This window comes from Diplotaxodon limnothrissa, linkage group LG4 (assembly GCF_057381915.1).
Source record: "Diplotaxodon limnothrissa isolate DT_005_m linkage group LG4, D_limnothrissa_male_GT1.1, whole genome shotgun sequence".
Taxonomy (NCBI): domain Eukaryota; kingdom Metazoa; phylum Chordata; class Actinopteri; order Cichliformes; family Cichlidae; genus Diplotaxodon; species Diplotaxodon limnothrissa.
The window spans coordinates 3,519,198-3,542,123 of record NC_140599.1 but is presented as its reverse complement, the minus strand read 5'-3'; the positions used below and the strand labels follow the sequence as shown (position 1 = coordinate 3,542,123).

Genomic DNA, 22,926 nt, shown 5'->3' with positions numbered 1-22,926 from the left:
CATTTAATTAATTATTTAATGGTGTATTTAATTAATTCATTATGGCAGTCCTGGCGTTCCATACAAAGACTATACAATTTATCTTGGACGATGAAAATGGATAGAAAAATTTAACTTTAAAAGGGAAACAACAAGTTTTTAAATGGCTACCAGGGGTGAAACGTGACATTTCAAAACAATGCAGTGACTGCACACCAAATGTGACAGATGAAGAAAACAAATATATATATATATATATATATATATGAAGAAGATGTTTTCTTCATCTGTCACATTTGGTGTGCAGTCACTGCATTGTTTTGAAATGTCACGTTTCACCCCTGGTAGCCATTTAAAAACTTGTTGTTTCCCTTTTAAAGTTAAATTTTTCTATCCATTTTCATCGTCCAAGATAAATTGTATAGTCTTTGGACGTCCCTGTGTGTTTGCTTGTTTTAATTCTGGGCAGCCCGTAGTATACCATCAGTCTCCATGTACTGAAGGAATAAAGGGTTCCTTTGTCCTTGTAGGCTCTGCTTTAAATGGGGCAAAATTATATAACTGTTTAAACAACAGGATCGTTGCAGTTCTCATTTTTGACTGTGGCTCAGAAAGTAGAGTGAGTCAGTTGATCCCTGGCTCCTCTAGTCTGCATAGCAATGTCTTTGTGGGCTCTTTTTATGGAAACCCACCTGGCAGCCAGGTGCTTTCACCAGAGTGTGTGGGGCTTGTAGTAAAAAGAGCTCTGGGTGCTCCATTAGAGTCAAAAATGAGACATAAGTGCCGGTTCATTTTACCATTTCCCCTGACTTTCAATTTGCTTTTGTATTTATTCCCTAATTTTAAGATGAGATAATACTATTTTCTTTTCAATAATAAAAACATTAATCACTGCACTCTTTTGTTTTATAAAAATGCATTAGTTAGTTATGCAATCAGTTGGAAAAAGTCTTTTGCATTTATGTTTAACATCTTGGCGTCATCATCCTGCATTTTGATTTTGTTGCAGGCATGTCAGACGCAGAAGAAGAATACGAGTGAGTGAAATAGAACTTACAAGAGTTTTTCATTTGATGTCACCTCTCAGCTTTCACACTAGTGCAAATCCATGAGCTGACAGGCCTACTGATAAATATTGGTTTTCTCTCATCCTTTTTCTCACCTCTCCAGGGATCAGACAGTGGGTAAGTTCAGTCAGATCGGTCCATATCAGTCACACGCATAGTGCAGTAAAACCATTATGCCTTAAAAATATACTCTTTGAAGTGGAGTAAGTTAAATGTAAAGACCTCAGTAAAAACTTTCCTGATTAGCTTATGGTGTCTTTGTAACTTGATCACTTTGTCCATTATTGTTTCTGTTGGTGCCAAAAAAGCCAACAAACCAGGGTTCGCTTTACAGCAGGCCAACCCTGTGTTGGTTTGTTCACAAGACATGTCCACCTTTTAAATACACTATATAATCAGCATGGGTCTTTAATATGGACAAGACACATTAAATCAGACACATATAGTAATATAGTGACTGTACTATTGTACACACATCTGACGTGGTCTTTTTCTTTGTTTTCCTTCTCCCAGAGGTTGAGGAGGAGCCTGAGCCTGAGCCTGAGCAGCAGGAGGAGGAGGAGCAGGCGGAGGAAGATGGAGGAGGTAAGGTGTTGGAAAAACTGTTTCCATTGCGAATGGATGAGAATTTTTCTCAATCTCCAGAGATGCTCTCAAAGAGTTGGTCAAGCACTCTTATTCATAAATGTTGCGGATGAACTGACCTATCACTTTTCCCTGTGTCCTTCTTTCCCTTGTTTCCCAACATTGTTGGCTAATATTCTGCTGTTGTTCTTATGGACCATCAGAGCAACAAGAATATCAAGGTAGGGTGATTCACACCAGCTTGAGTCTCAAGTTTGCCACATTTCATTTCATTAGTCACTCACTTATCAGCAGACTGAAAACTTTAAATGATTCAGAGTTAGCCCTACAGGCTAGTTTAGACACCACTTGTATACACACACACACACACACACACACACACACATATCTATCTATCTGTATACACACACACACATATATATGCATATATGCTTGTCGTTGCAATCTGTGTTTTAAAGGAGCAAACACTCAAAACAGAAGTTAATTATAATATTTGTTTGAGTGTGCCGTTTAAAGCTGCAGTAATAAATGTTGCTTTATTGGATCAAGTTATGTATAATGTGACAAGCTTAGCTCATAAAAACAAATGAACTGGGAATTTTACAAACTCTGTAATTGCCCTGTGCTCCGAAATTTAGTGACTTTCAGTTCATTGTTGGGGTTTTGCGGACCACAACTTTACTGTAAGAAGCTTTTTACTGTCCAGTACCACATAGCAGTTAGACAAGTTGGCAGCTAAGTGTAACCACTGTGTAATTAGCAACTAAAGCTACAGAAGCGGTCCTTAGAAGCTGGGTTTGCTTGATACAAATGGATAGAATTCATTAATATCAGCTGGATACTTATAACATGAAAGAAGCACATTAGTTCAGTTTTAAAAGCTCAGTAAAACATCATAATATTATATGAAGCTTCTGTTTTGGAAAATTTTTTCCTTTTAAAACTTGTACTGTGTTTTCATTTCTTCATCTGGAACCATTCGAAATATTCTGGCGTTCATTATTACACAGAGTGCAAAGTGTATAGATGTGTTTCCTGCGTTTCCAACATGAAATCAGTTTGACCTCACAGAACATCTATGAGTCAAACTAAAAGGCATGCAAAAACATCTGCATTTTGCAATAATGAATGCTCACAGAATATTCCAAAAGGCTACATTTCCCACAGCCACCATGTGCCAGTGTAGAACTGGCTCTAGTTGCATGATGGGAAATGATAGTTTTAAAGCAATAGCTAAGCATTTTGGAATATGTGCTTATTACTTGGATGCTAAGATTAGATGAGATGGTTGATAGAACTCCATCTTTTAGTAAAAGCTACAGCTAGCTGCCAGCTAGCTTAGCTTAGCCCGAGAGCTGGGGGGAAAAAACTAGCTAGCTACCAGCACCACTAAAATGAGTTTATTAGTGGCAACTTACAGAAACAGTGTTTCCACGTTTCCAGTCTTGGGCGTAGATTTGTATTTACAGTACAACTTTAAATACTCTAATCCAGGTATTAGCTAGAAAGGTAATTGGTATATATTCCAAAAATAGCTAAATCCTGCAGCACCAGATATAACCTGGAGCTTCTTCTGGTCATTTCACACCTCTTTTCCCATTCATTTATCACGTTTTTTCCCCTCTATTTTTATTTATTTATCTATGTTTTACTTTCTTTTGTTTTTCACTTCCTTCTTCTGGATCTTTACAACTTCATTTCTTACTCATCCGTATTTTGTTCTCCTTTCAATTTTTGTTCCCACTGTTTCCTTCCTACCACCTTTTTTGGTTGCTGCCTCCTCTTTCTTGCTTTGCTCATGTTCACACTTCACCCACAATTAACCCTCCTTTTCATTCCATATTTTCGTGTTACCATCCTTCCATGCTTCACTGTGTCTTTATGTGGATGGTCCTTCAGATCAAGATGCCCAGGAGGAAGGTGAGATCTAGTAGGCGTGCAGTTCCCTGAAGTGGTCACACTCATCACTTTCTGTTGGCACTGTGTTTACGTCATTAATTATCTAACACATTGAGAGCAGGTTAACTTTTGTGGTTCTCACTGGACTCTAGCCTTTGAAAGCTATGTTATGTAGTTTCCTAAGTTATTACTTTCCATATGCCTCATTTTCTGGTAAAATCTTCCAAGACAGCCTAATACAAACTATGTGGTCAAATTCATGTAGCCGTTTAGTGTACCCAAGCCCAGGTTTTTTAATAGTATTATTTCACATTTTGTTATAACATTTAAAAACCCCGTGTTGCATTTCTTTCTCACTCCCATGCTTGCTGTGTATTGAATGCAACATTTTGTATTTGACTAATGACAACCAGTCATTCTAAACACTTTTTACTCATATAGCCATTTGTTTTATCTTTGTCTCTCTTTTATTCAGAAGAAGAGCGCCCCAAGCCCAAGTATGTTCACTCCATCTGTTTTTCTTATGTTTTGTAGCAGAAAACAGATGTTCTCTATTCATTTAAAGAACTGCAGTCTCACTTTGAATCTGTCGTATTTTTTACCTTCAGACCCATGGTGCCACAACTTGCTCCCCCAAAGATTCCTGAAGGAGAGAGGGTGGATTTTGATGTAAGTCACAAACATGATATTAAACCAAAACATCTTAGTAATAAATCCACGGCAGACCTCACCACGTTTTCATAATTTTCAGCACACTTAATCATTATTTCACAAACTTGGCTGCAGCTCTCCCTCTGCCAGCCGCGCACATCACCCACAACACACCCTCAGGATCCAGTACCATTTATGCAGGGCGGCGTGATGAGCCAATGCAGCTCCGGTGCGTCAGCTTCTACTGCAGCCGTGCCGCAGCCACGCCCACCACAATCTTTATATTCCTTTTTTAATTTTTTTTTTACACTTTTCTCTTTTAAGTTAGCAATCACAGTCATCTTAATCTTAGTCAAGTTTCAATTTTGGAATTATTTCTGTTTCCTTTACCCTCACTGTCCCTGCATATTCCTAGCCTGTAACCAGATCCAATCCCTTTGCCAAACACATGCCAGCCAGGGCAAGAATAAGTTTGTTAATATCTGAGACTTGCTGCTGTTTTAGGTGTGCAAATTGACTTTAACACTGTGTACATACTCTTGCAGCATTTTAAGGACATTTTCTTTTAAGCGCTGTGGCTTAGATTGTTCTTCCACATCTGAATCGAAACTCATTGTGTAATATATCTTTCTATGAATACGGTGTTCCTCAGGGACTGGTAGTAGGATCACATCTTGTTGTGCACATGCGTCTAATTATACAATGTTATTTATTGTTATTATGCCAGAAACATTAATCTTCCTGTTACATTTAATTATTCCTGCAGCCTGTAGTCTATCTAAGATCTATCAACAGATATGCTACATTTTCTGAAAACTGTAACTGTCCCAAGAATTTCAAGTTTGGGTAAACTATTTGAAAAACAGTTTCTGGCCAGTACAGCACTGTAGTGAAGCTGGTAACACTCTTTCCTCACAGCAAGTAGATTCTTGGTTCAAACCAGCTGGTTGGTTCAGACCTCAGCATGTGGTCTTTGCATGTTTTATCTTGCACTTGTACTTGACCCTAAATCTTTTTCTAAGTTACAGAAACATTCTTCTTCCCCCAGGACATCCACAGAAAACGTATGGAGAAAGACTTACTGGAGCTACACACTCTGATCGATGTACACTTTGAGCAGAGGAAGAAGGACGAGGAAGAACTCATTGCTCTTATGGAACGAATTGTAAGTTTACTTTGCTACCAACACCTCTCAAAGCAGTTGAATCCAACAAATGAATCATGTGTAGGATAAATGCTTCTTCTGTGTTGTTCTTAATATTACATGTTTTGCTGTCCTGTAGGAGCGTCGTCGTGCAGAGAGAGCTGAGATCCAGAGGGTTAGAGCAGAAAAGGAGAAGGACAGACAGAACAGAATTGCGGTAACACTCTGACATAAGTCGTTTTAAGGAACAGTTCTCCAGGCTTCTTGAAGGATATTCAAAGCTTGTCTTCGGATGTTTGTCTGCCTTTTTCACCCGTTCTCTGTCACGGTGATCCTCAGTTAGCTTGCAAGTCAGATGCTTTCCAACAGTTTTAACATGGTGGATCAAAATCTGACTGTACTTTTCTACAATCATAATTCCATCATTTCTGACAAGATCCCCAACACCACTGGCTGGAATGGAGCCCCAAAGCATGACAGAGACTCCAGTGGGTTTAACAGATGGGCTGTAGACCCTCACTGTAGTCCCTTTCTCCTGACCTCCTTACTTATCAACAACAGTTTGAATCAAAAGTTTCCCGTGAATCCATCACTCCATAACACCCATTGCCACTGATTTTTATTCCACCAGCTTCTTCATCTTCTTCTCCCCCGTTGCCCATCCTTAACCTCCTAGGACCTGGCGTCCACATATGTGGACATCATATTTTGGGTAGTCGAGACCAAAATACCTATTTTTACTGTAGGGCCTGATATCTGCTTACGAGGACATTATGCTGCCACTGTTCTATCAAAATTTAAAACGGATGTCCTCATATGTGGCTCTCATTTTTCTCAGAAACAAAAATTAGGTAAAAATCTAAATCTGGTAATTCTTTGTTTTTACATTCATCAGGTCCCAATCGGCCCAAATAGCGAAGAAAAATTAAAAATGCTGCCATGAAAGGTTAAAGTGGCTTCATCACAGCGACTATTCCACAGAATATTGTGCAAAAATACGTCCGTCAAGATTTGTTGTCTTTAGTAATTTTTAGAGATTCAACTAAAGAAATGAGAACAAATGTGTTTTTGCAACAGGCTGATAGAAAGCTACAAATACTAAAGATACAATTTAAAAAATATGCTGACTGTAGGTTATGTGTAGAGACAACCTAACTCACTGTCTTTTTTATGATTGAACGTGCTATATATCAGTGTGTAGTGGCAAAACCCTGACCTCCAAAAATGGTCAGGTACAAGAACTTGACTGGAAATAAATGATACCAAACCGATGTCTAAAGACATAGGGAACTGTTGTTGAAGACCACTTGGCTCCTTGGAAGCAGAATATAAAGAAATGAGGGGTTACTCTAGACCAGAGGTCTCAAACTTCAGTCCTCAAGGGCCGCTGTCCTGAATCTTTTCCATGTGTCCCTGCTGCAACACACCTGAATACAATTAGTAGGTCATTAGCAAGAATCTATAGAACTTGACTGCATGGTGAGGTGGCAACCCCTAACCCCACTCAAGTATACCCATATGGAAAAGATATATATAAATCTTATAAAGTTTGTATCTGTCTTGTGTGAAACTTGTATGAAAAGCATACAAGAGTGAAAACAGATATAAGATCCCTTGAAAAATTATATAATGAAACTTGTATGTTTTGGACACTTACTAAAACAATGTATGAAAGTAATGAGAAAGTGGCCACTTTCATGAGTAAATCATATAAGTTTTTACGATTTCTTTTCCATATGGGTATGTAAGTGTTTGGAAAAATGTACTTCTAAAAGTACTTTTATTGCACTATGTTAATTCACTCACGAGCTGCTGTAACATGAATCCAGTGGCTGAAATCATGCAGTCAAGAGCTGTGTCCCAAAACATCGGCTGCATCCTTCGGAGGACCCGGCCTTCGCGGTCTACGTGGGCCCGGTCCTTCGAAGACCGAGAAGGCCGGAAGTGCGAGGCTGTGAAATGGGACGGTCTAACCTTCAGATTTGCGTCACCGGAGTTTAACAAACTCGGCCGTCTGCTCCTTGCTATCTAAAATATAACAGGAGACTGCCGTAAATTCTCGACTGTCTCACACTTCTGTTTAATCGGTTTTCTGTTTAACGTTTATTCAGCTGTGGGAAAATCCCGGAGGAACCTACCCGATGGATTAATAAAGTTGTATTTAATCTAATAATCTAATAACTTTGATCTCAGCCAAACCGATTTACTCCGGAACAAATAAAACACAGAAAAAAGGAAAACAATTATTTCCAATTTTTAAGTTATCCGAGTGACTTATATATCATGTTTAACCTGAGTAGCGAAAGACAGCGGGGGTCTGAAAACGATGAAGCCGGGAGTCCACTGCTCTCGCTGGCTCGAGTGACCATTGAACCCCCCGGCTTGCTACCGAGCGGGTGGGTGACAGACGTCTCCGAAAACGTCGGCACACTTTTGCAAATATGCGATGTCTTGATAAACCAAGCAGATATTTGTAATTTACACTGAAAATATGTTAAAAGTTTATTTTGTGGCCCAGAAAGATTAATAAGAGTAATTTTAAAACTCAGTAGCGTCATTGTTGGCAGCTGAAATTTGGCTGGGCTATGAATTCTGGGATATGGTGGGCCACGAAGGACACACCCGACCCATCCTTCAAATTCGGGGAAATGAAGGACGCATTTGTCGGCCGCATTTGAAGGAGTCAACGAATTGGGACAGCCTTCATCGCCTGGCTGTGATGTAATCAGCCTTCAAATGCGGCCTCCGGAGGATGCAGCCGACGTTTTGGGACACAGCTAAGGTCTACAGAGTCTAATAAACTACTAATTGTATTCAGGTGTGTTGCAGCAGGGACACATGGAAAAGATTCAGGACAGCGGCCCTCGAGGACTGGAGTTTGAGACCCGTGCTCTAGACTTTGGCACAGTACCGTATGTTTTGAATTAAGAATACCAAATGTCAGTTCAGTTCTCTGGACATTTTACCACAGCGTGTCTCTCAGGTCAGCCAAACTGTTTCCAAATGTGTTTCTGGCTCAGTTTTCGTTCATCTGACAGGAAGAGCGTCACAGAAAAGAAGAAGAGGAGGCCAAGAGAAAAGCTGATGATGATGCAAAAAAGAAGAAAGTGCTGTCTGGGATGGGGGCGAACTTTGGAGGCTTCCTGGCCAAGGTAGACAAATGGCTGTTGTCAGTCTGGGGTGTGATGGTGATGATGAGATATGGAGTAAGTGTTTACATATAGAATAACTGTGAAACATATGTGTTCTGTCCCAGGCAGAGTCGAGGAAAGGGAAGCGCCTGACAGGCAGAGAGATCAAGAAGAGAACTCTGGGTGATAGACGGCAGCCACTAGCCACCGACACTCTGAGAGAGGACGGGCTGAAGTGAGTCTCCTCCAGTTGGGACTGTAGACAGCTAAGTAGTGATTATAATAAAATAACTACTATAACTTCTCTATAAAGCAGCCCACCTTTTCTTAAAGCATTTTCCAGAAACTCAAGATAGTGATGATGCAGCAATAATGTCATGATTTCAGCACAATGATTTAATGTATTTATAAAGCTCAAAGATCCAATGAATGAGTGGTTTGTAGAACCAACTTAGCTAGATTAATTAGACAAATCCACAGTCACTGACTACAAATGTGTAGCCTGCTACAAAAAGTAATTCTATCTATTTTTCACTTAAATGACTTAAAGCAGCGGTCCCCAACCCCCGAGGAGGATGTTACTCTCAGTGTTGTTGGCGCACTTCAGGAGGACGCTGCTAATAAAGTTACACAATCACACAGTGAATTTGCGTTTATTATTATATTTACAAAATACCACCGTTTTTGTCTCAGTCGTATCATTTTATTTTGTTGTATTTATCCGCCACACCTTAAAGGCCGGTCTGTGAAAATATTGTCTGACATTAAACCGGTCGCAAAGAAGGTTGGAGACCGCTGACTTTAAGTAAAGGAAGATCATTTCTAACTTTACGAACTCTGCGTTCTAGGCAACGGGCCCAAGAAATGTGGAACTGGATCTACCAGCTGGAATCTGAGAAGTTTGATTTCATGGAGTGCATGAAACACCAGAAATATGAGGTAATACTGCAAACGCACCTCATCACTTTAAATGTCACTTTACCCTGCCAGTTTTGTTCTTTCCACTGTGCGTATGTTAGTGAACATTCGAAAATGGAAGGCTTTCTGTTTCATCGGCTGTGACATGAGGTCGGTTATGTAAACACAGGCAAGTGGGATATCCACCGAAACCTCAGAATCTTAGCTAAAAGATCATATAAATAATTTCCACTAGGGATCAATAAAGTATTCTGATTCTGATATAAACCATTTCTATGACCACCAAATACAGTGAAAACAACAAACCATTAAAAGAGCAGTTAAATAATTTCACGAAATTGACATAACACACAAACAAGTGAACCCCGTGTTCACTCTGACCACGTCTAACCAGCCAAACAACTAATTTTCTAAAAGCCAACATCTCACAGATTTCAAAACTGCAAGTTTCATCAAGCTCCGACCAAAGTTCAGCCGCAAAAGAAGACCACAAATAAACTGCTGTATACAACATCTCTCATCCAAACAAACATTATGAGCCCTTTGTTTCCACTGCTAAGTGCTCTCTACAGGGAGTGCAGAATTATTAGGCAAGTTGTATTTTTGAGGAATAATGTTATTATTGAACAACAACCATGTTCTCAATGAACCCAAAAAACTCATTAATATCAAAGCTGAATGTTTGTGGAAGTAGTTTTTAGTTTGTTTTTAGTTTTAGCTATTTTAGGGGGATATCTGTGTGTGCAGGTGACTATTACTGTGCATAATTATTAGGCAACTTAACAAAAAACAAATATATACCCATTTCAATTATTTATTTTTACCAGTGACACCAATATAACATCTCCACATTCACAAATATACATTTCTGACATTCAAAAACAAAACAAAAACAAATCAGCGACCAATATAGCCACCTTTCTTTGCAAGGACACTCAAAAGCCTGCCATCCATGGATTCTGTCAGTGTTTTGATCTGTTCACCATCAACATTGCGTGCAGCAGCAACCACAGCCTCCCAGACACTGTTCAGAGAGGTGTACTGTTTTCCCTCCTTGTAAATCTCACATTTGATGATGGACCACAGGTTCTCAATGGGGTTCAGATCAGGTGAACAAGGAGGCCATGTCATTAGTTTTTCTTCTTTTATACCCTTTCTTGCCAGCCACGCTGTGGAGTACTTGGACGCGTGTGATGGAGCATTGTCCTGCATGAAAATCATGTTTTTCTTGAAGGATGCAGACGTCTTCCTGTACCACTGCTTGAAGAAGGTGTCTTCCAGAAACTGGCAGTAGGACTGGGAGTTGAGCTTGACTCCATCCTCAACCCGAAAAGGCCCCACATGCTCATCTTTGATGATACCAGCCCAAACCAGTACTCCACCTCCACCTTGCTGGCGTCTGAGTGGGACTGGAGCTCTCTGCCCTTTACCAATCCAGCCACGGGCCCATCCATCTGGCCCATCAAGACTCACTCTCATTTCATCAGTCCATAAAACCTTAGAAAAACCAGTCTTGAGATATTTCTTGGCCCAGTCTTGACGTTTCAGCTTGTGTGTCTTGTTCAGTGGTGGTCGTCTTTCAGCCTTTCTTACCTTGGCCATGTCTCTGAGTATTGCACACCTTGTGCTTTTGGGCACTCCAGTGATGTTGCAGCTCTGAAATATGGCCAAACTGGTGGCAAGTGGCATCTTGGCAGCTGCACGCTTGACTTTTCTCAGTTCATGGGCAGTTATTTTGCGCCTTGGTTTTTCCACACGCTTCTTGCGACCCTGTTGACTATTTTGAATGAAACGCTTGATTGTTCGATGATCACGCTTCAGAAGCTTTGCAATTTTGAGACTGCTGCATCCCTCTGCAAGATATCTCACTATTTTTGACTTTTCTGAGCCTGTCAAGTCCTTCTTTTGACCCATTTTGCCAAAGGAAAGGACATTGCCTAATAATTATGCACACCTGATATAGGGTGTTGATGTCATTAGACCACACCCCTTCTCATTACAGAGATGCACATCACCTAATATGCTTAATTGGTAGTAGGCTTTCGAGCCTATACAGCTTGGAGTAAGACAACATGCATGAAGAGGATGATGTGGACAAAATACTCATTTGCCTAATAATTCTGCACTCCCTGTAGCTCACATTCACACTCCAACAAACCCATCAAGAGCAACTCAGGGTTCAGTATCTCACCCAAGGATACCTTGACATGCAGACTGGAGTAGCAAGGGATTGAACATCAACCGTGGCAGATAACCTGCTTTACATCTTGAAGTAGACTATCTCAACAGTAGCAGTCAATTCAAAGATGTGTTTTTGATAAATAAATACAACTAGAAAGTAAAAATTTAAAAAAGAATAAAAATAAAAAAAAGCTCAACGTGTGTAAAAATTTGTATACACGTTTCAGCGTTTTACTCTAAACTCTATTCAACAGAATATGTTAATTGTGTTTCTGTGATCCTGCAGATCATTGTGCTACTGAACAGAATCCAACATGCCCAAAAATTGTGAGTAGTCACTTTTATACAAATAGTCAGATTTTACTCTTGTTTTTTCTTTTTTTAAATTTCCTCTGTTCTCCTGTTGTCCTCCAGCAAAAAAGGCCACGGCAAAGGAAAGGTTGGCGGTCGCTGGAAGTAAATCCGGGAAATTCCAAAAAGGAAAACCACAGGACAGATGACAGGGGAGAAAAAAATGAAGTCGCTGTGGGAATTAAACATTTCTTCTCCGTGCTTCTCTAGTATCAGAGCCTTTCTGCCTTCATTTTAAGAATGTGGTAGATATTATATCTCACTGCAAATGGATAATAAAATATACGCACTGTGTTTTGAGTAGCATCTTGAGTCTGCTTCATTTGTTTTGATTTTGCAAAGGCATGTATGCACATTATGCGGAGCAAGTCTAATTAAAGCATTGCATTTGTTCTGATTCTGCTGCTTGTGGATCACAACTTCATCTGTTGTCAGTGCTCGTATATCTACATGGATAAATAAGCACAAATGAGCACATACGTTTACTTAATTTTGCTACAAAATGTTTATTAAGCATGGTTGTGAGACTCTGAGAAACATGAGGCATTTCTTATCGGCCACAACAGAGCAGCCTGCTATGGTTGGCCTGCAAGATGCCAAGGTGACCACGGAGACGAAGGCTGCTGCTGAGGGGTACCCAGCACCCACTCCCGAAAAAGGAGCTGGCTGCTACACTCGGGCTGTAGCCCTTAGAAGGTGGACTACATGCTGTTGCGGCACTGAGGAGGAGCCACAGGGTCCCCAGAGCCCTGCCTAACACCAAGACTTAATCGTGGCCTGACTCTGTTCCTGGGGAGCTAGCCAGAGGTTGTCCTTAGGACAGGTCACAGCTTTGAAGGAAAGGATGGACATCCTCCTCCTGACAATCAATCTTCACTGACTCCTGCCTAGGGCGAGGGCAAGGGAGTGGCAGCTGGAGGATGGCCACACAACAGATGGGGGAGCGTCCCTGCCAGAGGGCCCAGACACTCCGCCATTGTTTAAGAGACAACCACCTTCCTCACCTTTCACAAGCATCCAAGACTGGGGAGGAGGGCTGGTGGTCTAGCCTTTTGAAAGTGGGTGGCCAAGCTAGATTTGTGACCCGATGGTGACGCAGGTAGAGGGACAAAATGGATGCCGAATTGGCTATTAGACATGATCCTGCCTAGCCAGCAGGGACTCTATAATCTGTCCCTGCTAGGATAAGTAGCCCTCAGGCAATCTGCTCCTGGCTGTGCATGTTGGAAAATCTTGCAAGAGAACAAGTTAGGCAGTGTTCCTGTTCATTAGTTTTGTGTGTCTGTGGGACCACCCTGTGCAAAGCAGCATGGGCGGCAAACTGCCTGCACACCAGGTCCTTCAAATAAAGCAGCAGCGGCACCTGCAGCTGAGGGTGCAAAAGCTGTGTGGCATCAAACCTGGAAGCCACCCCTGCATGTCGGGAAGTGGTTGGCTGACATGTTTAGAGGCAAAAAAAGAGAGCATGGGCCTCTCTACTACAGTACATGCCCATAATATGAAACAGTCCATGCAGGACTGAGCTTCCCTGGTCAGCATGGCATCTTGATAGCCTAAGCATAATACACATTTATCATACCCATATTGCAAAGACATAGAGATGCCTCTCCAGACACAATTATGGCACATTTGGACCACCATACTCACAAAGGGGCAGGGCCAGCTCTCTCTCACACACACACACACACACACACACACACACACACACACACACACACACACACACACACACACACACACACACACACACACACACACACACAATGATTTCCCTGCTTTCATTTATTTCATTTATTTGTTCATTTTCAGGCACAACAAATACCTATATTGAACATAAAATGCACAAAACAAAAAACAAAAATTGCCTGAAAAAGGAGTGGGATGAAGAAAACTTATTAAATCCCACCCCTATACTCACTCATCAACAAAAAAAACAAACTTCCCGCAGCTACGCCCATCATTGCATACGGACCCATCAACAGCCCCGGGCACATACAAGCATCTAAACGGCAGCTTGCAACCAACAATTAGAGCCTTCATAACTGAATACAGAATATATGAATTATAAATTGCATTACCACAGGTAACAGGCAGTAATAACTACAAGTAACAAACACACATACATATACATACATATATATCTACACACACATGTACATATATGTACATACATACGCACACTTTATTTTTATTTTATTTTTTTGGAATCCATACCAGCAATGGTAAGAGAACAGACATTACAGAGCACACTAAAAGCATCATTGAGTATACTGTGACCAGACCAACTGTTTGTAGAGGAATTTAAATCTATGAATATTTTTGCATTGTTTCAATTGTAAACTCAGACTGTTCCAGATTTTCACACCACATACAGACACACAAAAACCTTTACGGGTTGTTCGAGTTCTGGGTAATTTGAATTCTCCAAAGCCTCTCACATTATAAACCTTTTCTCGAATTTCAAATCTAGTTTGTAAATTTGCCAGTAAAAGTTTAGTAAAAGCTTTATACAAAATTATGGATGTATTGTAATTAACCAGATCCTGGAATTTAAGTAACTTTGCCTGAAGAAAGAATTTGTGAGTATGATCTAGATAACCAGCCTTGTGAATAATACGCAGTGCTCGTTTCTGTACTGTGACTAATGGATTAGTTGTATTTTTATATGTGTTTCCCCACACTTCCACACAATATGTAAGATATGGAAGAACCAGGGTACAGTACAGAGTACGAAGTGCATCTTTATCAAGGAATTGTTTCACTTTGTTCAAAACTGCGAGGCTTCTGGAAATTTTGGTTTTTATGTGTCTGACGTGGGGTTTCCATGAAATTTTGTTATCAATTATAACTCCCAAAAATTTGTTTTCACTCACATTATCAATTGGTACACCTTCAATGATAATTGGTAATTCTACATTATATTTTAAATTACCAAAAAACATTGCTTTAGTTTTATTTATATTTAATGATAATTTATTTATGTCCATCCATTTTTTTATTAATTTTAGCTCCCTGTTTACGGTCATTACAAGATCAGTATAATCATCGCTACTGAAAAATATGTTGGTGTCATCTGCGAACAGTATGAGTTTAAGTACTTGAGAAACATCAAAAATATCATTTATGTATACATTGAAAAGTTTTGGTCCCAACACTGACCCTTGGGGAACACCACATGTAATACCAAGTTTCTCTGAGTGGTAATGCCCTATGCTAACATATTGTTCCCGACCCGTTAGGTAACTTTTTAACCAGTTACCAGCTTTCCCTTGAATACCATATCTTTCCAATTTATCCAATAATATTGAGTGATTGATTGTGTCGAAGGCCTTTTTGAGATCAACAAAAATACCAACTGCATATTTATTTTTATCCAGTGTATCAGTAATTTCTTCTACTGCCTCAATTATCGCCATTGAAGTGGTTCTTTGCGTTCTGAAACCATACTGACCAACATTTATTATTTGATGTTTTTCAAGGAATTTTTCTAATCTTGAATTAAAAAGTTTTTCTAGAATTTTTGAGAATTGAGGCAGTAGAGAAATAGGCCTATAATTGGTAAAACTGTGTTTGTCATTACTTTTATATAGTGGTATTACTTTCGCAATTTTCATTTTTTTTGGAAAACAACCGGACTGAAATGATAAATTACAGATATATGTTAAGGGACTAGCAATATTCAGAATAACCTGTTTAACTACAGACATATTTATGTCATGATAATCCATTGAAGACTTACTTTTACATTTTAATGTGATATTTATTACTTCTTGCTCATTTGTAGCTGAGAGGAACATTGAAAAGGGATTTGATTTTATATTACTGATATTTTCATTTTTATGACACGGGATGTCCGCTGCTAGTTCAGGGCCAACATTTATGAAGAATTTATTGAACCCATCGACAATATTACTCATGTTGTGATTTTCACCATTTGCATCAGTAAAATATTCAGGATATGATGTTCCAGAAGATCCTTGTTTAATTAAGTTGTTTAACACATCCCAAGTTCCTTTTATATTGTTTTTATTTTCATATAATCTTCTTCTATAATAAAGTTGTTTGCTCGTTCTTATAATATCAGTCAATTTATTTCTATATGCTTTATATCTTTGTTCCACTTCTTTTGTTTTTACTTTGATAAACTGTTTATACAGATTGTTTTTCTTTTTGCAAGCATTAATAATTCCTTTTGTGAGCCAAGGACTTTTTATCTTTTTTTTCTTTGTCATGTGTTCGTTTACAGGACAATGTTTATTGTACCACATAGTAAAAATATCTAGGAAATTATCATAAGCCTTGTCCACATCTGACTCTTCATACACCGAATTCCAATCTTGTTGTGCTAAATCGAAATTGAAGGCATGAATTGCTTCTTCATTTATTGTTCGCTTTGCTATCATGATCTTGGTATCTATTTTTTTTAAATCACAGTCACACAAAGTAAAAACTGGTAAGTGGTCAGTTATATCACAGACAAGCAGACCACTATTAATTTGGAAATCCATGACATTAGTAAAAATGTTGTCAATAATAGTGGCGCTATGTGAAGTTATTCTGCTTGGCTTTGTTATTGTTGGATATAGTGATAAGCTGTACATTGTGTCAGTAAAGTCATCAATGGCTTTTAACCTTGTTGGATTTAGCAAATCAATGTTAAAATCACCACAGATAAATAGTAATTTTTGGTTCACCGAAGCAAACGTTTTTTCTATCCATTCATTAAAAGTGTCAATACTTGAACTGGGTGTCCGATATATGCAACTTATTATAACATTTCTCTTTTTTTCATTCATAATCTCAATAGTCAAACATTCCAAAATTCCATCAATAGCCATAGACATAGTTGTTACAACATTATATTTTATAGAGTTATGAACATATATAGCAACCCCGCCGCCCGCCTTATTTAATCTATTCATGTATTTTAAATCATATCCATTCAAACAAAAATCTATTCCTTTATCGACATTGAACCAAGTTTCAGTGATGGCTATAACACTAAAGGGGCGAGAAAATTGTTGCAAATAGTCCTTAATGAAATCAAAATTAGAGTACATACTTCTGCTGTTAAAGTGAATTAATGAGAGCTTCCCGTCTAGGTTAATTTCTTTTTCATATTGTTCCTGAGTGAAATAATTACAATTTTTAACAAAAGAAGAGAGAAAGTTACTTTCAGAATCTATTTCTGGATCTATTATATTATGCTCCTTATATTCACAATCTAGATCAATTACTTTCTGTTGAAGAATTGATTTCAACGTGTCCATGTCATTTCCTGGTGTAATTGATACATTGGTGTCAGTTATACTTGTCCAGATCCTCCATGTTCCTCACTATCAGTACTTTTGCCTCTTCTGGTGTCCCGTTTAGCTTAATGAAAATCTTACAGTTTGTTACCCATGTATGTTGTATTTTACCGTTCTTCTTCAGTTGCCTTGCCTTCCTCGCGATATCTGCGTTTTTTCGTGTCAGATGCTCATTAATGAAAACGTCCGTGCCTTTCAGTTTGCGTCCTTGTTTCAGCAGTGCGACCTTGTTCTTCCGATTGACAAATCTCATTACGACGGCCGGCGGTCTGTCACTCCTCCTGGGCAGTGAGTGACATGCTTCTATGTGCTCCAGGTCCATCTCTATCCCCTTGCTTTGGAGGAAGGACGCCACCTGTTGCTCCACCGAGCGGGTCTCCTCGTCGCTGGGCTCCCCGACGTTCCCGGCCACCGCGCGCGCGTATGAGCGCGGCTTGATTTTAATACCGCTGATGACCACGTCGTTCGTACGGGTGTACTGCTCCAGCTCATCCACCCGCCGCTCGAGATCCATGATCCGTCTGTCCTTCTCGGCATTTTGGAGGCGTAGCTGTTTCCAGAAGCCCCAGAAGCAGCTCCTGCTGTGCCCTGACTGCGGCCACGTCTCCGCACAGCGCTCCGAGTAGGGTTGCCAACCGTCCCTTAAAATACGGAATCGTCCCGTATTTCGAAACAAAAGTACACGTCCCGTATTGAGCTAATAAGGGACGCACTTTGTCCCGTAATACAGTGAGAATCAAAAGTAGTCTATAACTTTTAATGGAATTAACGCTTTGTTTGAAAACATAATTCCCAGCCCCTCTCCTGCTTTGTGACCAATGAGCTGACAGCACACTTATGACAATTCGAGTATGACAATTCAGATTACCACTCATCTCATTGGTCGAGGAAAGGTCGCTTACGGAGAAAATACCGGAAGACAACAGATGACCACAACAAGAAGCATGGCCAACAGGGAAACAAACGCCGACACTGCGGTGCAAGTCTCGGACGACAGTACACCTAAAGCTGGGCAAACACTGTGCGATTTTTTCAGTCACGTTATTCAGCTCCTGCTCAAACTGCACGATTGACTCGCAGGGGTTAGAAGTTGGCAGGTCACGATGCAGGTCTCACACTATACCGCCCGATGCTCTGATGCGACCTGAGTGCTCACACTGTGCCTCCATAACATGAAGGTTATAACAGAAAATCTGTCGCTCTCTCTGTCTTTCACTCACACAGACACACCACCACCATCAACTTTGCTAAATTGCTAATGAAAAACATGATCAGGCAGCTGTGATTGAGCAGCGATGTAGATCCAACTATTTTCACGGTTGTTGTGGTCGTGATAATTTTGTGATGCCACATCGAAAAGGCTCGGATGAGCTTTCCAAAGTTCTACAAGTGCCTCCATCGCTTGTGTCCAGATCACACGCTGCACAGCCGTGCTGCGCCGTCTTTTTCACCAACGTTTACGTGTTTGCGCATGAGCAGTGTGAGCGGCTGTGGTGAGACCCTCACGAGCGATTGATGATCGGGAGCTGGTCGTGAGGTGTTAATCACTTCTCGTTACCCCACGTATACTACACGATGCACGATGAAGGCCAAAATCGGTCAAAAATCGGCTCAAAATGGGCATAAAACCGCACAGTGTGAGCCCAGCATTAGAGCAGCAATGTTTGTTCAGAGAAAGGGAAGAATGGGAAAAGGAAAACACCTGGCTGGAAAAAGTTAATATGGGCATGTGCAGTGAATATCAGCGCTATGTGGCCAGAAGTGTGATAATATAATTTATTTTGTGTAATAAACAACTGCAAGGATAGATGATTACAACAAATAGATGACTAATACATAAAAGTAATACATAGATGAATAATGATGATGAGTTAAGATGCGTAATCATGGGAACAAGCGGGTTTACAAACAGGAGCAGCTGATTAGAAAAGCTGAAATAATATTTCAACTGAAGCCGATTGTACTAAATGCACTAAATGTGCACTGTTACAAGAATATTTTTCTTTCTATTGTTTTCTATTATTTTAAGTTAAGCAGGACAGAGTTCTTTTAAAGAAAGATTTACTTATATTCTCAAAAGTTAAGCATGACAGGCTTCTGTTTAAGAAGGAGACCTGTTTTACTGTGTTAATGTTGTCATTTTGAGCTAAAAATAAATGGCTAAATGATCATTTGTTTCACATGTGTTCATATCACAAAGAATAGACATCTACTTAAATCAAATTCAAGTCAAAGGGTTAAAAAAATAATTTCACACACAAAAAAAGAGCTAGAAAATTCACCACACTGGGAAGGGTGAAGACAACTGGGTCGCCCGGCCCTGGCCACGAGGTGTCCCTTATTTATTTTTCAGGGAGTTGGCAACCCTAGCTCCGAGGGAGGTTTTAATGTCCTCAACCTCCTCTGGTGTTGGGCCTTTCTTGGGTGGCATACTGAAGCGAGACCACGAGGCGGCCACCACGAGGGACCCGGAAGCGGAATTTCTGATGATGGCGCCTGGCTGTGGCCTGCTGGCTGATGGTGGAGCCTGGCTGTGGCCTGCTGGCTGATGGAGGAGCCTGGCTGTGGCCTGCTGACTGATGGAGGAGCCTGGCTGTGGCCTGCTGACTGATGGAGGAGCCTGGCTGTGGCCTGCTGGCTGATGGTGGAGCCTGGCTGTGGCCTGCTGGCTAATGGTGGAGCCTGGCTGTGGCCTGCTGGCTGGGCCTGCTGGCTGATGGTGGAGCCTGGCTGTGGCCTGCTGGCTGATGGTGGATCCTGGTTGTGGCTGTGGCCTGCTGGCTGATGGTGGAGCCTGGCTGTGGCCTGCAGAGCTATGGCTGTTGGATGCCTGTTGCCTGTGGAAGAGTCCAGCTGACTTCCTAAAGTAAGTCACAAAATGCTAAGTTTTGGTAACTTTGTTACCATCCTTTGCAGGGCTCTCTGCTCTCCAGGAGTTCACTCTGCAAGTGGAAGAGGGCTCTAGCAGAGGTGGAGGATGAACTCAACCTGGCTGTCTATTATCTCATGGAGTCTGGGAGTTGATGGAATGTTGGGGCGGGTGTAATTTTCCTCTGCAGTGGGGTTGGGTGGGCCCCCTGCCCTTGGTGGATTCCAGGGAATGGGGCTGCCTACTGGGGTCAGCAGGGGAGCTGGCTCAAGGGAGGAGGTACTTTGCCCCCCCCCCCCCCCCCCCCCATCCTTCCCTCCCCATTCCCAACTGCCTCCCTCTTTCCACTCCATCATACCACCACATATGCAGGGCCTTGAGGTACAGGTGTGTCACTGAGGTGCAGGGGAGGCATTCCTCCTCTGTCCGCTCCTGGCCACCTGTGCCTCAATTTTATTCCACAACCTACACATCCACTTTACTTACACTCTCACAACACTTATATATAGGGCCTTGGGGGTGGGCACACTAAACAGGATCCAATGGACGGTCTGTTTATTCAACCTTACAAATTTTTGATGGACATGAGAAGAATTATGAACTGTGGCCGACAACATTTTTAGCACATCTTAGACCAGCGGTCCCCAACTTTTTTTGCGCCATGGACCAGTTTAATGTCAGACAACATGGTAAGGTTCGCGGATAAATACAACAAAATAAAATGATACAACCAAGACAAAAAATGTGGAACTTTGTAAATGTAATAATAAATGCAAATTCACTGTGTAATCGTGTAACTTTATTAGCAGCGTCCTCCTGAAATGCGTCAACAACACAGACAGTAACATCCTCCTCTCTGCCCCTTAATGCTCTCTGGTCGCTATGGTAACGTGCAAATAATCCTTTCAAAATAGTTAACTGAGTTAACGATAAAAACCCTGAAAACATTAATCTCACACCCGAGCTTTAACTCTCGGTACCAAACGACTCACGGACCGGTCCGTGGCCCGGGGGTTGGGAACCGCTGTCTTAGACTACAAGGTCGAAAGACACAACATGGAATAGTAATGGTGAAGACGAGGACGATAAAGATAAGAATGCCCAGGTTAATCACTTTTGATGAGAGAAGCTGCTGCTGATGGCCGCAAGACAATGAAAATATTAAGAGACTATTATACTGGAAAAGGTAAACCAAGAATTATCAGCCTTACTGAATTGATTTCTCTGAAGAAAGTAAGCAGTGAACAAGTTTGCTGGAACAGGACATGACATGACTGTTTGATAGAAAACAGTTTCCTGCAGAGTCCTGCAGATCATTGTGTTTACTCAAGGAAAACAAGAAAAGACAAAGTGATCCTCATCCTATGAGGTGATGATATTCTTATTGTAGCCAGTGATGAAAGTGTTTTAAAAACTGTGAAGGGAATGCTAACTGCAAGGTTCAAAATGAAAGATATGGGTAAACTCAAGCATTTTCTCAGTGTTGATTTTGAGCAAACAGAAGATATGTAAGTAAAATGCAGGAGAGACTGTAAACCAAGATCAACTCCTTATGAACAGTTGAACTACAATGATGATGCTGAAAATGAAGAATGCCAAGATGTACAGAGAGGCAGTAAGCAGCCTTATGTACTTGTCCTCTTGCATGCAACCAGGTTTGAGTTTTGTTTTAAGTAAGCTATGGCAGCAATTCAAAGAAGCAACTTTGGAACATTACCGTAAAAACAATCAGGAGACAAAACATTGTGGTACAGGAAAAGTAACAAGGATCTGGGAATACAAGCTCACGGTGACTCAGGCTTGGCTGCAGAGGTGACTGATAGGAGGAGTACTACATGGTTCAGTAAGTCTGAATGAATGATACCTTAGTATCATGGAGAACAAAGAAGCAGCCAGCTGTTGCCTTGTCAACTTGTGAGACAGAGTACATAACTTCGGTGGCAACAACACAAGAATGTTAGTATTTGACACACCTGTTGCAAACCACGTATGTGCAACAAAAGGGACCACCAAGGATTTTTGAGGATTATAGCATTAGCAAAGAATCCGGTTAACAGGCAGAGATGTAAGCATATTCATAACACGTTTGGGGGCAACTTGAAAGAAAGGCAGACCTGGTCAGAGGTCCAGTGTTACTTTGGATGCAAATTATAATGTGATATTTAGAAACCCCATATAGTAGTATCATTTCCTACATTCTGCCAATACAAGCAAAAGCATCAGAATTTTAAGCACTGGTTTAACGATAAAATAATTGACCATATCATGATGTTTAGATTCTAGGCTTGACAGAATGTAACTAGATAAACTGAAATGAAACTGGACTGAAAAGAATAACAAAACATCAAGAAACTTGGTCACATGACCCAGGACCGTGACATACTCTTCATTCATCATTCCTTATATGCTGTTTGTATATCATGCCTATATTCTGTCAATACAAACAAAGGCAGTAAGAAACCGTTTTAAACAGCCACACATATTGGGTAATATCTACCAAATGTCACAGTGCTACAATCGAGACTTATAACACTACACTAATTCGATTTAGTTCAATTTTATTTATACAGCGCCAAATCACAACAACAGTCGCCTCAAGGTGAGGTCGACCCTACAATAATACATACAGAGAAAAACCCAACAATCATATGACCACCTTTGAGCAAGCACTTTGGTGACAGTGGGAAGGAAAAACTCCCTTTTAACAGGAAGAAACCTCCGGCAGAACCAGGCTCAGGGAGGGGCGGGGCCATCTGCTGCGACTGGTTGGGGTGAGAGAAGCAGAGGTGGGACCAAGTCATTGTTTTGTAAGTAAGTCTCACGAGTCAAGTCTCAAGTCACT

The 22,926-nt window shown here is 40.7% G+C and overlaps 1 protein-coding gene across 1 annotated transcript; it reads left to right on the top strand.

Annotated features, from left to right (window-relative positions):
- The first annotated feature begins 1,446 nt into the window (after nucleotides 1–1,446).
- On the top strand, nucleotides 1,447–12,189 carry tnnt1 (troponin T type 1 (skeletal, slow)). The gene is made up of 13 exons (XM_085352901.1): nucleotides 1,447–1,450; nucleotides 1,560–1,631; nucleotides 1,835–1,852; nucleotides 3,531–3,551; nucleotides 4,006–4,027; nucleotides 4,139–4,199; nucleotides 5,230–5,346; nucleotides 5,465–5,542; nucleotides 8,364–8,477; nucleotides 8,582–8,691; nucleotides 9,305–9,395; nucleotides 11,842–11,882; nucleotides 11,970–12,189. Exons 1-13 carry the CDS (start codon nucleotides 1,447–1,449, stop codon nucleotides 12,013–12,015), a joined length of 795 nt encoding a protein of 264 aa, XP_085209027.1. The 3' UTR covers nucleotides 12,016–12,189.
- Nucleotides 12,190–22,926: the final 10,737 nt, after the last annotated feature.

Bases quoted from the DNA above. Each gene is read 5' to 3' on its own strand.
- tnnt1 (XM_085352901.1), top strand. The intron at 8,478-8,581 runs GTAGACAAATGG...GTTCTGTCCCAG, and splicing joins TTGGAGGCTTCCTGGCCAAG to GCAGAGTCGAGGAAAGGGAA. The intron at 9,396-11,841 runs GTAATACTGCAA...GTGATCCTGCAG, and splicing joins TGAAACACCAGAAATATGAG to ATCATTGTGCTACTGAACAG.